The sequence below is a fragment of the Psammomys obesus genome, unplaced genomic scaffold (genome assembly GCF_907164565.1).
Source record: "Psammomys obesus unplaced genomic scaffold, mPsaObe1.curated_primary_1811, whole genome shotgun sequence".
Classification (NCBI taxonomy): Eukaryota; Metazoa; Chordata; class Mammalia; order Rodentia; family Muridae; genus Psammomys; species Psammomys obesus.
In genome coordinates this window covers 7,486,944-7,501,812 of record NW_026596109.1, presented here as the reverse complement: position 1 = coordinate 7,501,812, position 14,869 = coordinate 7,486,944, and the positions used below count along the sequence as shown (strand labels likewise).

The window sequence follows — 14,869 nt, the reverse complement described above, 5'->3', positions numbered from 1 at the left end:
TCTTAGCTGATATGTAAAACTGAGCTAGGTTTTAGATTCAAGTAATTACAAACAGGTTTCTCATCTACATGAATGTCTGGCAAGACATTTGAAAGTCATATCACACGGAAAAATATCTTCTGTTGTGTACATCTGTCCTGAGTACTGTAAGAATACTTAGCAGTTAGTCCCTAACAGTTAAGTTAGGGACTTAATTGTCAAGAGCTGTGAACAGAAAAGGAACTACATGGATTTCTTACACATGCACTAGGGAGACATGATGAATCTATTGGAAAAACTCAGGAGTAAAAGAAAGAAAGCAGCTCAGGGGTTAGTTATTAAAGTTGACTTTGAAATCTACTTTTGTTATAAACAGCAACTTTGGGGCAGTCTGGAAACCTCAGTTGTGACAATTGTGAGGGTCACATGCAACTGGATTCAGCAGCCAGCCACAAACCATATCATCATTTGTACAGTGCGGCTGTTAGCATCACTCCTGGTGGAGTCTTATTGACGGAGATGATAGTTCTGTCCTTATCCTCGGGGTTCCTGTCTCCTGCTCCCACAGCCTCCTTACCTTCCCCAAGACCAGCCTCCCGGCCTGACCTCAGCTGCTCTTCTTGAGCATGCTGCTCCAAACACTCAGTTTAAACTGACTGGGAATAGCCCTATTTCTGATGAAGCACAACTAAGGTGACATTTTGTTTACTCAGAGGAACTTAGTCAGCCCCGAAACTTAAGTGTAGTCACTGCATTTAAGATACCATTACCCATCCATCATGAGGGGCATGGTTGAATCCTCAGCCATTCTCCACCTCTCACCTGCTATGCCCTACTTATTCAGTGTGCATTTGTGGTTTTTAATCACCCTGTCATTTTATTTCTGCTGCAATAAATATTACCAGAACCCTGCTTTGTGAGAGCCACCGTGAACCAAACAGACAACAGCGATGAGCGGGACGATAAAGCCTTATTTATCTATGTGTTTATAGAGGCACTCAATAAATACATCCTGCAGGAAATAAAGAATGAGCACACACACCTTCAATTGAGAAAGGGAAGAACACATGTAGAGGCTATTGTCTCTTCTGGCCCTCTCTACCTCATCTTTTCAATCAACCCCTTCACTGCCAAGTCTGTGTGCTCTCTCCTGTGAAGACTGCCAGGAATATTCTGGGCAAAGCCAGGCTTTAGTGCCCAATCATGGGTAACTTTGTTCATGTCTGTGCCTTGGCAGCTGTCAATTCACCTTGTGAGACTGCTTTTGCCCTAGGCTTCTAACGCCTCAGGGGTAAGGGCCATGTCTTATTCATCTTTAAATTCCTAGGAACCAGAGCTGCACATGGCATAGAAGGGCTTCCACGATGCTACCGAGCATCAGTCAACATTCTGTCTGGCCACGGCAGACCATGAGGAAGGCATCCCAGCTTTATCTCCACTGCTTGTTACTCCATTCAGGACACACCAGAATGAAAATGACTGTGCCAATCACACAGAGGTCATGTGAATTTGCTCTCTTATATATTAAAGGAAATCTTCTATAAAATTAGGCATTCTATTGTTAATTAGTCCTTGCTAGTATTAGGGCTTTCTGAACCAGGCGACCTGATATTGCATCCTGATGTTGTTACTTATCAGCTGTGTGGCTGAAACTATCTTGGATCTAAAATTTACCACTTATAAAATGGCAATAATAATAGCAACTATGCCATAGAATGGGGGTGTAAGGTAGCATTTGAACATTCATTGGTTCAGGCAAAGAAAGAATGAAATTCATATGCAATTGTTCCAAGGCTAACCCAACATCTTGAAAGGTTGATGTAGACCACGATGGTCCATCCTAAGAAACAGACTCATCCTTAGGATCTTGTAATATTTATGATTTAGGACCTTGCAATATTTATCATTATAATGATTCTGTGGGAGAAAAACTAAATTGGAGAGAAAAGAGAGTCAGTTATGGTTTCAGGAATGGAGGAGCTCTTGGGGTTGGAAGGTTTGCTCTGTGTCTAGACAATTGCTCAGGGTCATTCACAGCAGCGCAGAATGAAATGACTGACAATCAGACAGAGGTCATGTGCATTTGCTCTCATATAATAAAGGAAATCTTCTGTAACAATAGGCATGTAAAATGAGAGTGACACCTCAGTCTTTCTTGGTGTTCACTGGACTGTCCTGAGAACTATGGCTATCTTGGTCAACAACTCCTTCCTATTCTAGAGGGACTCCTACTCCTATGACTGACAACAGAAAGACAATGGATGGCATCTCTCCCTTCTCACAGACCCTGCTCATGAATAAGCTCTGTCTTGGGTACATGAATGCGAACAGCTTTTAACAATGATTTATGCCCCTCAACATGCTCATAATAATACAAAATTGCCTCACGTAAGGGATCAGGAATTCTTTGAGATTCAAGGCAGGCTGTAAATTGCTACAATGTTTTAATTGGGATCAAAACATTTTTTTGACAATTTTAGGTTTTTAAAATTCCAGCTATTGTCACTTTTTTTTTCAGCAAATGTTTCTTTTCTTGGCTTAAAAAAGTGTAGTCAAACATGGGCAAGATTATTCAGACAGAAAAAAAAACCTCCCCAATCCACCCCCCCAAAAAACCCCAAACTAAACAAAACCCCCACAAAACAGCTGTGATTTGTCACCCAAATGATAAAGTCTAGTTTTCCACTTCCTCAACATGGAGATCCCACCAAGCTCTGGGTTGCCAGTCCCCTGCCGGGCAAGGGCAGAGGTTCATTCAGTACAGTGCTGCAGTCTCCCAGGGAAGGCTTTCAAGCAGGAAGCATCAGCGTTTGTTACTTTCAGGGAAAAACAGAACTTTAAAATTCAGCTCAGAAATGAACAGACCTGACTTTGCTCTATATCGCTTCGCCTTACCCGACTCCCTTCAACAAGATCCTATGGTTTGGTGCAGCCTTATTTGCCCCAGTGATGGCGAACTCACTCACACAGAGCATATCTCATCTCACTGCTGAGCAGCTCAGGCTGTGTCAGGAAAGGTCTCCTCTTTCATGTACCAAAACTGCATTTTAGAAACTTCCAGCAAGGCACCTTGTTTTCATTAAGGTCATGCTGGATCAGCTGGCTCCTTCACCTGGAGAGCTCTTTGCGGTTTCATCATCTGTACTTCAGATTTAAACAGACTCAGCCCGGACATGACTCACAATCTGTTGTTCTTGCAGAGGACCTGGGTTTGATTGCCAGAACCTGCATATCGTAGTTAACAGCCACTAGAACCTCCAGTTTCAGGAGATCCGGTACCCTCTCCTGACCTTTGCAGGCATTCAGTGAACAGACAAACATGCAGACAAAAGTCACACATAAAATAAAGTGAATAAACCTGACATACTACTTCAAAGTTTGTTGTTAGAATAGGTATATAAAAGTTAAGTATGCAAACTCCCTCTCTTCATTGGTAAACATTTAAAGCATTAGGTCTCTGTCTGGGCATAGTCTATGTGATGGAGGGGTAGAGCACAGAGGAGTAGGAGCAAAGCCCAAAGCATGGTCCCCAAACAAGAGAAAAGACCAAATATCCCAAGCTCCTCCTCTGCCTCTGTCCCTTTGAATATTCTGGTTGCCAGGGCTGGAATCCAGAAGGAACAAGAGACGACATCATACCACCATGGTATCTAAACCATTGCACAAGCATCTCAGAGGCTCCACCCAAGCGCCTGGCTTCCACAGTGTGCTGAAGGACAGAGATGTTCTCCATGTTCTATGCTCTGGGATCCCCGAAGCCGAGTGTGGACTGAGAAGACTCAACCAGCGTAGTTTCCAACCCCCCAGTCCCCGCCCTGGTGCCTGGTCCTGACCACTGAGAGAGCAAGGATTTGCCAGTATCTTTCAGGCTGAGGTTTTTAATGTGAGGTTTCAGGCTGAGCACAAATATTCATAAGTATAATCTTTCAGGGGAAGATACAAACTCTCAGGTTGTGAAACCTGAAGAAGGCAGTGGAGGCTGACACTGGGCTCTTGGTCCGGGGGAATTCAAGCCCATTTTCTACCGACTCCTGTGTCCTCATTCTAAACTCTTTTCCATCAAGGCATCAGGAGACAGTCCCATCTTTTCCAATAATATAGAGGCAAATTGTATTGATTTTTCTATTCAGGGCAATCTGACGTTAAGTCTATATTCTGTCTCTTGAACATTGCGTTGTAAATACTTTTCAGTTTTCCATATATCATGCTGCTTTGAGATATTTAAAAACCTTTCTGGCTGGGAAAGCACTGCCCTTACCAGGGCTAGCAAATTCTTACACACAACATAGCCCAGCAAGGACTATGTCGTTGATTGATAGGCAAACTGACCAATCCTGGGCCAGGCATCTTCTTCAGGCCACATGTTCTGCCTTAATCACTCCAGAGCCAGGTGCTAGGGAGTAGGAGATTACACCCATAGCTTAGAGCCAGAAGAAATGATTCACAATAGGCAGTTCCAAACTCTTCCCTTGTCCTGCATTCAACTCCCCATGGGAATTCCAGGAAAGACCATGGACTAAGGTCTAAGGGGTCCCTTTCTTGCTATATTCTGGTCTTTGGCTGCCCTCCTATGTTTCCCCATGTGGCCCTGAGTGGTGTGTTATGCTTCTTCTTCAATGTAATAAAGTCTGTTTGTTTGCTTTTTCTCGAGCCTTTCCTGACCATAGAACATGCACCTGACTGACTTACCCATAAAAACAAATAAGTTAACAAACAAATAAGTAAACAGCTGAAATTAGAACAGCCAGTAAGCCTAAGATATAACAGGAATCTCAGCCATGAAAACAGTGACCAAAATACATGGGCTCTAATTGGTCTTTGCCATTTCTCATTTCTGAAAGTAGTAGCCAGTTTTCTGTCCTTCACATCTTCAGCCGTAAACATGGATGATGGTGCTACCTTGCTCTCAGATAGTTACAATGTTTATGTAACCTGGTCCTTATAAAAGATCCAGGATGTCTGGAGCACAATACACAAAGGGTGAAGTATCGCTTGGGTTTAGTTATGATTTGAACCATTGGTTCAAATCCAAGGTTCATGTATTGGAGGTTTGGTCTTTCAGATGGCAATGTCAGAAGTGGTGTGAACCTCTGTGGGGTAGAGCCTCCTAGACAATCCTTTTGTCAACAGCGGTGATGTCCTTAGAGGGAGTTGTGGGGCCACAGTGTCCTGCTGCCTCCCGGTTGGCAAGTGTGAGTGCTCGCTTTCATGCATGCTTACACTGCTGGGATACTATACACTATGAGGTCTTCACTACAGCCAAGCTAATGCCATAGCTATCACTTTATAGACAATAAACAAACCTCTCTTCTTCATGAAGTCATCTTGTCCCCAGTGTTTTACTACAGAGTCTGAAAATAGCATTACTATTATTGCATGGCTGTAAGGATGAAACTGAATAACACGTATAAAATGATTAGCATAATGAACATGTAGGAAGCACTGGATAAGTGTATGGTTTTATTACTAGTTGTTATTTTTCATTGTGCTAAAATATACATTACAACATTTACCTGAAATGTTTTAAAGTATATAGCCAGTGGCATTAAGTACGTTCATACATTTTGAAGACATTTATTTGTGTGTGTGTGCGTGTGTGTGTGTGTGTGTATGTGTGTGCATGTATATGTATGTGTGTGCAAGAGGATGTCAGATCCCTGGGAGCTGAAGTTGCAGGCACCACGTGAGACATGGGTGCCAGGACCTGAACTCTGGTCTGTGCAAGAGCAATATGTACTCTTGTCTGCTGAGTCATCTCTCTACCCACACACTCCTTCCACCCCAGGAATCACTATCACCTGATTTCTAGATCACTTACAAACCCAAACCCAATGCTACTTAAAAATAACTCCCATCTTCATTCTCCCTTGGCAGTCATCAGTATGCCTCTGACTCCAGGATTTTGAGGTATCTAGGTTTTTCGTTCAAGTGGGGTTTCCTAGGATTTGTCATTTTATGCCTAGCATATTCCATTCAGCGTCTTTTCTTCAAAGTTCATCCAGATGGCAGCACTCGCCAGACGTTCCTGGTGTGTTTAGGCTCCCTAGCTTTCCACTCTTTATACAACTACATTGTGTTTATCCATTGCCTGTTTGGGCCACTCCCGCCCTCTGTGGGTTGTGAATACGCTCATGACCAATATATATCTTCTACTTCTCTTCATTAGAAGTAATTTTCCTGCAGTATTTTTCTTCAAGAAAACACTTTTTTTTTTTTTTTACTTCTAAATTATCATCTTCTCACCCTCGTGTTACTAGTCCAAACAAGCAAGTGGTAATAATAACAACATGATCAAGGTCAAATAATATAGCTGGCTGGATTATTGCTTATAAATTGCCTGATGCGTTATTTTTGCAAAGTTCAAAGGAAGTGATGCATGTGGAGGTTTTTATAAGCTGTGAAAACACTGAGTGAATAAAAGGACAAAAGCATTCTGGTTTTCTCAGACATGGAGGTCGCAGAAGGTTTAACTGTTTTTCCTTACTCTCAGCAACCAGGACCAACAATGTTGTGTGAGTTCTTGGAATGGAACTGGGAGTTCGCTGCAGTTGTGTGAGCTTGATGAAAACATAAACCTCTTTCTTTGGTGGGTTCAACAAACATGTTAAGTTCTCACCGTTCCTGGTTAGAGAGTGATAATTTCTATCTTTTCTTTCTTTTTAAATTTTTTTTTTAAGGTTAAGAACTGCATTTACTCTTATGCTAACAGTAACTGCAAGGTGTGACAGGTTAAACTGGAGAGCCTGGGGCGTTGACCAAAGTCCCCCAAACCAACATGTGTCTCCCTCAAGCGCACATTGCACAAGGATTTAATACCAACCCGTCACATGACCACTGCTCTTCAGAACTCATCAATCTCCCATTAGATTACTGGGATGGTGTGACACTTAGACCACAATTACAGTGTAAGAAGCACAGCGCAGTCACGCTGTGACCAAGTCAGGCAGGAGACTTGCTTTGATGGATGATCACAGTTGATCGAGTTTGTCAGTTGCTTTATGTGTTTTTATGCGTGTTTGATATTCCTGCCCACAGAAAAGAGGCTTCTAGGGGCACATCTGTCAATGGATTCAATTTCACATTGCCGTGTGACTCCTTCACTTACCCCCGTCTTCTCATCAAAGATTTTGATTCCTCCAAAGGAGATGGTTAAAAAGATTTTCTGTTTGTGTTCTCCTTTGGAGCGGGCACCAGCAACAACACCCTGTCGAAAGGAAGAACATGGTTTTTACTTTAGTGTTTTCATTTGAAAATTCCCTCTGGTCCAACAGCATGTCAGGTGCCATCAGCTAGAGCCACCAATCATGCACACCCTTCCTTTGCCCTTCTGTGGGTCTCTGCATCACATTCTCACATCTGCTTTATATTTTTGGATAATGCTGGTTGTAGTCGTTCTACCATGGAATAAATACATATCTACCCATCCAATATAGGCAACGTTTTTTTTTTCTCTTTCTCTTTCTTCCTTCCTCTCTTCTTTCCTTCCTTCCTTCCTTCCTTCTTTCCTTTTTAGGTATCTTCCTTACTGATGGCTTTATTAAAGTACTTAAAGAACTATGAAGCATGAAGTATTTCACATACTAATATGCTCTTTTACATGATCCTTTCTAATTGTTGCAGGGCTAGATTGTAGCTATTTAATTGCCAATATAATTGGTTATCTATCTATCTATCTATCTATCTATCTATCTATCTATCTATCTATCTATCTATTTTACATCCTGATCATAGGCCCCACCCTCCTCTCCTCCAGGTCTCACCCTCCCTCCCTCTTCCCCATATCCTCCTCCTCTACCCCTCAGATAAGAGGAGCCCCTTATCTTCATGCTCTCTTTGAGCTGCAATGCTTGACTCAGAGTTGGGTAGACGACCTGAGATGAAAACAGTAAGACCCCCACATGAACATCTGTCTTGGGTTTTTATATTGGATGCAGATCTATGCTTCTCAAGTAAGTCGCTCAGAAGAGGCTCAGGTTAAGATTATGGTTCTTAAACTTCTGGAAATATTTTTGTCAGAATGAATTCTAGATATCAGAAGAGAAAAGTAAAAATACGCTAGACCTCCTCACCTTATTTCCTTTATCCCTCTCTTTCTTTGCAAAACGTGATCATAATATTTATGACCAGATTTTATAATAGTTACTCAAAGACATTTATATTCTTTCTCCAGTACTCTTCTTTTGTCATTCTTGTACTTTGGGTTAAAACACATATTAAACGTGTTCCACTTACCAAAATATCTACTTCCCACCTGCCCAGGCAATTTGTAAACTCACGACGGTAAAAGCCTCTCAGAAGGTAGAGATGTTACTGAGTTCTCTGGTCTAGCCCCAGAGCTTGGGATACCAGATGCAACTGGTGGGGACAACAGGTGCTTCTCAGATACTTGTTAAATGAATCTGGACTATTGACTCTGTGGTTTATGAGGTTCAAGTTAGACTTTGCGGTGGCAGTTACAGGTGAACACAGTGTCAAGTCTAGGGCCCCCTTGGTAGGTAAAGTCACTTCAGAGGTTTCCACATGGAGGCTGTTGTTTGCTCAGCACAAGGTCTCTGTCTGTTCTTGCACTCCTGTTTAAGAATAAGCTCAGCTCCCAGCACTAGTGGTGTGGGCTTCAACAAAATCTGAAATAATAACTGACTTCTAGGAGGTCATGGTGTTGCTCTCGGAACACTACGCTCCCAGAACTGGCTTGGAAAATAACTGGCATGGAGACCAGTCAGTACAGCCGAAGGTACAAGGAGAAGCCCTGCTTATCGAACTGTGTGATTATCTTTACTTCGGGTGTTGGAGCTCACCGCCATCTTACAATACCTGATTCTACTCCTGATTCTGGACAAAGGACTTCACCTTGGTTCTATTTCCCCAAGCATAAGAGGTTTCTCAGAAGTGAAAGAAATTAAAGATTTACGGAAATTACCTAGCTTAATTCCCAGCATACCGAAGACGTGCAGTAAAGTCAGTTTATTGTGGTAATGAATGAGCACCCAGTTCTTTCTTAGACAGGTACTACTAACAGAAAATTCACTCTCTGAAAAGTTACCCTTCCGTTCTCAAGCACATCTTATAGGCATGCAGACTTCTCAGAGTAGAAAAAAAAAATCCTTAAAATTGAGTTTGTTCAAATTTTACTGTTCATCGCATCCTTTTCAGGTGCAGAATTTCTCTCCTTGGTGTTCTCCCCATCCAGCCTCATGACTGCTGAGCATTAACCTTCTCCAGTGACTTTCTTGCAAGTACTTACACAGCGACACACTTCAAAGTTTCTTCAACCTTCGCCCCTTCTAGTCTAGGCTATGGTTTCTAGATCCTTCACTTGCTGCTTCTGAATTTACAGTGGATACTTCTAAGTAAAAAAGAGGAATGACGAACATGTGCTTTTGGGATCATAGTCATGCCTTCTTCTACTCAGGATCGTCCTAATAGACTCTCTTAACCAGTGTAGAAATGCTTCATGCCAAACCACACCTGATTCGTTCCCCTGCTTCTCCTATCTTCAGGGAACTCACCCCATTTGATGTGTCATATCAAACAGCTGTCTGACTTTGCTCAAGGAAGGGGATGCTTAATCGTCTGTGGGACTTTTTAATTTGTTCCCTGTACCCAGTGATTGGAATGGAGCATGGTATAAATTATACACTTAAAGGGAAGTGAGGTTATTTTTCTCATTTGAGGAAAAACAAGAGGACAAGCCAGATCCTGGGCCTAGGAAAATGAGACTTTGCAATCACTCTTTCTGGCACATTTGTGTAAAACAATGTACACTGCTCTCTCTCTCTATCAGACTTTGACCTTAATTATCCAGACAAAACAGAATAGTCTCGTGCTATGGTCTAAAATGCATTTCACCAATCCTGCATGTTAAAACTTAATCCTTGTGAGCTTGCTTAAAGAGAAAAACCTCTGGAAGACGATTAAGCCAAAAGAGCAAAGTGCTCTTACATGGGCTGTGCCTGCACAGAGGGCTTGAAAGAAGGCATCTGTCCCTGTTTGCTCTTCACCCCAGGAAAACTCAGCAAGCCCCATCTTGGAGCAGAATCTGGATGCAGAATCTTGGGAGCAGTCTGGACCATCATCAGACACTGGTCTTTTGACACCCTGATCTTGAACTTTCTAGCCTTCAGCACCGAGTCAGGGAAACACATTTCTGTTCTCTAGAATCCACCCAATTCCTGATATTTTGCTGTATCAGGACAAATGACCTAAGAACACCCCCCACAAAGGGAAGGACGGGAGAGCCAAGCCAGAGGGAACACTCTCTTTTTTCCTCCTTGGGGAGGACACCACAGGACAAGAGCAGAGCATTGCACCTATAGCCACAAAGTGTGGCTTTAATAGTTCCCTCCCTCAACACAGTCACTGCAGTTCCTCACTCACAAAACTGCTGGGACATCAAACAGCAATACCTTTTAGCACGTGGTGCCAACTAGAAGCCAAGGCCGCCTTTGCTTATTGGTACCATATGGTTATTCCCTAATGGGACCCGACTGCCCAACAAGAACAGAAAGAGCCAGAGGCAGTGTTCTTGGGTAGCTGTGCTTGGGGCTGCTCACGGAGAATAGAGGGGAGGACCTTCTACAGGTGCTGGCGTTGGAGAAATTAAAAAGTGCGATGATATCACAGACATTTCCTTTGTGAGATGGCTCTGGAAACCTAACACAGGCACACGCGCTATCCTAGCATGCCACAGGGACCATTCCCCTCAAGATTATTTATTGAGCTGTGTAGAAAGAATTGTGGAAGGAGGAGAGCCTGGGTGGGGAGCTCCCTGCTCCTCTTATAAGCACCGATCAGGAGTTTGTGACTGGAAACTCACCATGGGAAACCTGGGAATGGATGTCTACCATTTTCTTTAGTACTTCTTATATATGTTTTCTTATTTGTCATACAATTTGCACCTAACAGTTGTGGGGAATAAGAATTATCAGTTTAATTTCACAGATGAAGAAGCACAAGATCAGTGGTCAAGTGGCCTCTTTAACCCCAAAGGAGCCAATGCGATAAACCACGGATCGATAGGTCAGACCATGGCCTTCCTGGTTCTGAAAGTGAGAGTCCTGCCACCACAACTGTTCATTATCTAATTATCTTTTCTGGAATATGGACCTTAAAAATGACCATGCAATAATGATGCAAATAGAGACAAACGTTTCTGGAAATAGCTAGGTGGAACCAGCAGCTACCATGCTCAATCTGAAGGAGAACATTAAAGTAGGGGTTGTCACATTTATTAATTCCTGAGCATCCCAGAAAACTGAAATGGACTCCACCCATACCACCACCCATAGGCCATGCAGAAAATACTCAGCACATAACAGCCATCAGAACTACGAAAATAAACAACTGTGGTAAAGAGCAACCATGTGCAACAGCAAGCACAGGGACCCCTGAGAGAGACACAGGTAGGCAGGGTCTAGATGGCGGTCTTTAGAGTCAGGTAAAGCAAGGTGAATAGGTTACCTGGTCCAGCTTAGGGACTGCTGTGAGAATCAGCCCCTAATTTGCTGATGTATATAAGATGGCTTTGAGAATATTCACTTACTATCTCACACATACATGATGCTATGCAAGGCCATGATCACAGGAGGCGCCTGCACAGACACAACAGGCAACTGGTATAGACACTGAGATTTCAGGATACTGTCACCAGAAGCTCCGTCTCCATCCTCAGTCCTCATAGTGACTAGCTTTACAATCTTGCAGGAGGGAGTTCATCGTAAATTTAATTTTATTCTAGCTACTGAGGGAATGAAGTCTCTTTGGCAGTCATGTTTTGAGCCCTGGAGTGTACCCAGCAGCCTGTCTGCTCTGATGTCCTGTTTTGTTTGTTTGTTTGTTTGTTTGTTTGTTTTTCAGACTTCCAGTTGAATTCCCCTGTATGGAACACATTCTTTGATTCTTTCCCAACCATGACCTATAATGCTGACAGCAGGTTTAAAGTGTTGTGGTCGCTGTTTGAAGGACTTGGGTTGGTGGAGATGTCTTTGCTTTGCTCCTCTTGGACTCTAGTTGATACATATTTTTCTGGGAAGCTGTCACAGATGATAGATGTCTTCCCATACTGTGTCTACCTTCCTTCCCAACCTTGCCTAGCTTTCCCTCCCCTATTATCTTCAGGGCACATTCTGTATCTCTCACGACCCTCACTGGAATATACTTGTGGTCCTATACTTGGTTCTCCAGGCTGTATCTTTAGGACTCATCAGCCTATGGTTTTCAAATACCATCCTTCTACCCAAGGTTTCTGAACACTGACTTCTTTAACAGTCAGTGATGTTTGGCTACCAGGGAATACGGTAGAGGTAAAAGAATAAAATCAAGCTAAGAAAGGATAAATTAAACCCCAACACAGAATATGATACAACTGAATGTTAAACTACTAATTGTTAAAGGCTGGAGATGCTGGAGATCCTGGAGATCCAGTTCTCAGTTCTGGGAAAGACTGTGAAAAAAAGTACTTTAACTTCTCTGAACCTAGATTTTATAGCTACAAAGCAGAAGAAACCAACCTCTAGCTTGTAAGATCAAAAGCTGACATGTATGAGCTGAAATATGGTGATGGTCTGGCAGTAGATCTGTCTGGCAGTAGATGCCTGGCCCCTCAGATTCACACAAAGAAACTGTCTAGAACCTCTGCAATGCAGGAGAGAATTCTCTGATGGAAGATGCATCAACTTCAGAGCATAGCAAAGGAAATCCATTTTTTTTCCAGCTCTTATATGGCCTAATAGGAGTAAGTGGGCCCTTTTTCAAGGCTAAAAGGAATTTTGTACTTCTCTGTCTCTTTCCTGGGCAGGTGGCCAAATGCAGAATCGATCATTTATGTTTCTGTGCTTCTTACAGAAAAAGCACTGGGAGCTGAAATGTCAACATTCTTCTCAGCAAGTTGCAAATAATGAAGCACAATTGTCTGGAAACCAAGAACCCTCAGTGCATCTGACAGGAGAGGGTTAGAGCAGCACAAACTCTCTGGGCCTTGGGCCCTCATGATTATAAGGGATGGCAGATGGAATGTTTCACTACAGGTAACACACACACACACACACACACACACACTGGTGCCCCTACCTACATCTGGTTTAGCTAGCATGGCCTGGTGTTGATCCCGGGGTAATCTCCTGGGAGCAGAGCAAACTGTTTCTTCATAGTCACTTAAACCTGCTGCTTCTACCAATGCAGCTGGCCAAGAAGGTTCTCGGCTCTCAGCAGCTGGTACCTGATGAATAGCTTCTCCTGGATGCTGGATGCCGAACTCTGTCCTCTGCAGACAGGTGGCTCTGGGTGAGAATCTAGTCCACGAACATGGAGGGTTAAGGAGGAGCACTTTTGCTGTCTCCTAGTGAAGCTTTATCAGAAGCAAATCTCCATTGACTTCCCAGGCTTCCATTACTACATTAAGAATCTGTTGAGATAGTAGGAGTGGCTCTCTGAGCAAGGGACACCTGAGGCGTAGTCTCTCTGGGGCACACAGATCCTGGTTCCTAGGCTTCATTCTAATTTCATGTGTGTACGAGCAGGATCTGGGCTCTGCTCGGGCTGAGGGTCAGGCAGCAGTGGGAAGAACAGAGGATTCTCCTACAAGCCAAGCGCCAGCCTGTGTTGTTCAAGGATCAGCCTGGGGCCCTGTTTCACAGTAACATCCTCTGGGCCAGCATTCATCAGTCACAAAGCGGCCGTGGGAATCTTCTTGCCTGACTGCTTCATCTATTCATCATTCAGGTTGGAATTTAGAAGAGAAACAGGACTCATTATCGAGATGCCCTGAAATCTCATAACATGGCTTCATTATCTGAGGGGGAAAAAAAATCACTAACCTCGTTCCAAGGTGAAAGTGTATAGTCATGATTTCATTGTTTTCACTACCATCTTCTAATATACCGTAAGTTAGGTATGTGTTGATTAAATCAAAGTTTGTTTGTATAGCATTTTAAATAGCAAAACCAAAGACAGAGAACAGAAAACTGAGTAGTTTTAAAAATCTTGTTATTTACAGTCATGTCACTGGGAGACCGTATCTGACATACATATTAAAATCCTAAAAAACACTGTACAGCACACAAAAAATTAAGAGTTGTGAATTGTTAATCATATAAGAAAAAGGTGATGCAGATAGTAATTAACAATTTTCTGTCATTTAAATACTTTCAGGCATTTTGCCAGAATGTGGGCAATTTTTTGCTGTTTCTTATACTTAAAAACAAACGATTCCACTGACCTAACAGTGTACTTTATACTATGTGATGATATTTTTAAAAGGTACACATATATATTTATATATATTATATATATATATATAATTAAATGAGATAAAGCAAAACCAAGTTGAAAAACTATATGAACTATAATCTATTTTATTATAATATGTGTATTATTGATAAGTCAGAGAAGTACAACAATTGAAAATTAAACAGAAAAGTATCAATTCTCATTATTGTTGTGGGATTTGGGGATGGATTTTAGTTTCATTCCTTAAAATTTTCTGTATTTTCAAAGTATTTCATCATGAGAATTTTATATTGAGAAAGATAAATTTTGTGTGTGCTAAATGTATAAAATTAGGATTCTTGTTAGGTCATTTGCTTTCTAATATTTTATACCACATTTTTAAAAATTAATAGGATGTCTGGTATCAACATCTGTGTGGAGGAAATTCTTTTTTTTTTTTTTTTTTGGTATGTTTTCAAGTTTGTTTGAAAAAGGAGTGTCCTGCTTGTTTGAGTCTGTTTAAGTTTCTTTCCAACTCTGGTTTTCCCATGCAAAGCTTTGTCTTTATAGTCTAGTTGCACATTGCTTCAGAGAAACCATCTTTCTTTGTAATGAAACATTTGAGTGCATCACAGCAATTACAAGAATGAACGAAATCAACATTGTACCATCACATCTGCCACTA

The 14,869-nt window shown here is 42.1% G+C and overlaps 1 protein-coding gene across 4 annotated transcripts in view; it reads right to left on the bottom strand.

Moving 5' to 3' along the window:
* Positions 1–14,869, bottom strand: part of Dab1 (DAB adaptor protein 1) — a 376,411-nt gene that overhangs the window by 117,032 nt on the left and 244,510 nt on the right. For all 4 annotated transcript variants that reach the window (XM_055628810.1, XM_055628809.1, XM_055628811.1 and 1 more), the window contains exon 4: positions 7,085–7,183. In XM_055628810.1, the coding sequence (XP_055484785.1) occupies positions 7,085–7,183 (99 nt within the window). The remainder of the gene's footprint in view (positions 1–7,084; positions 7,184–14,869) is intronic.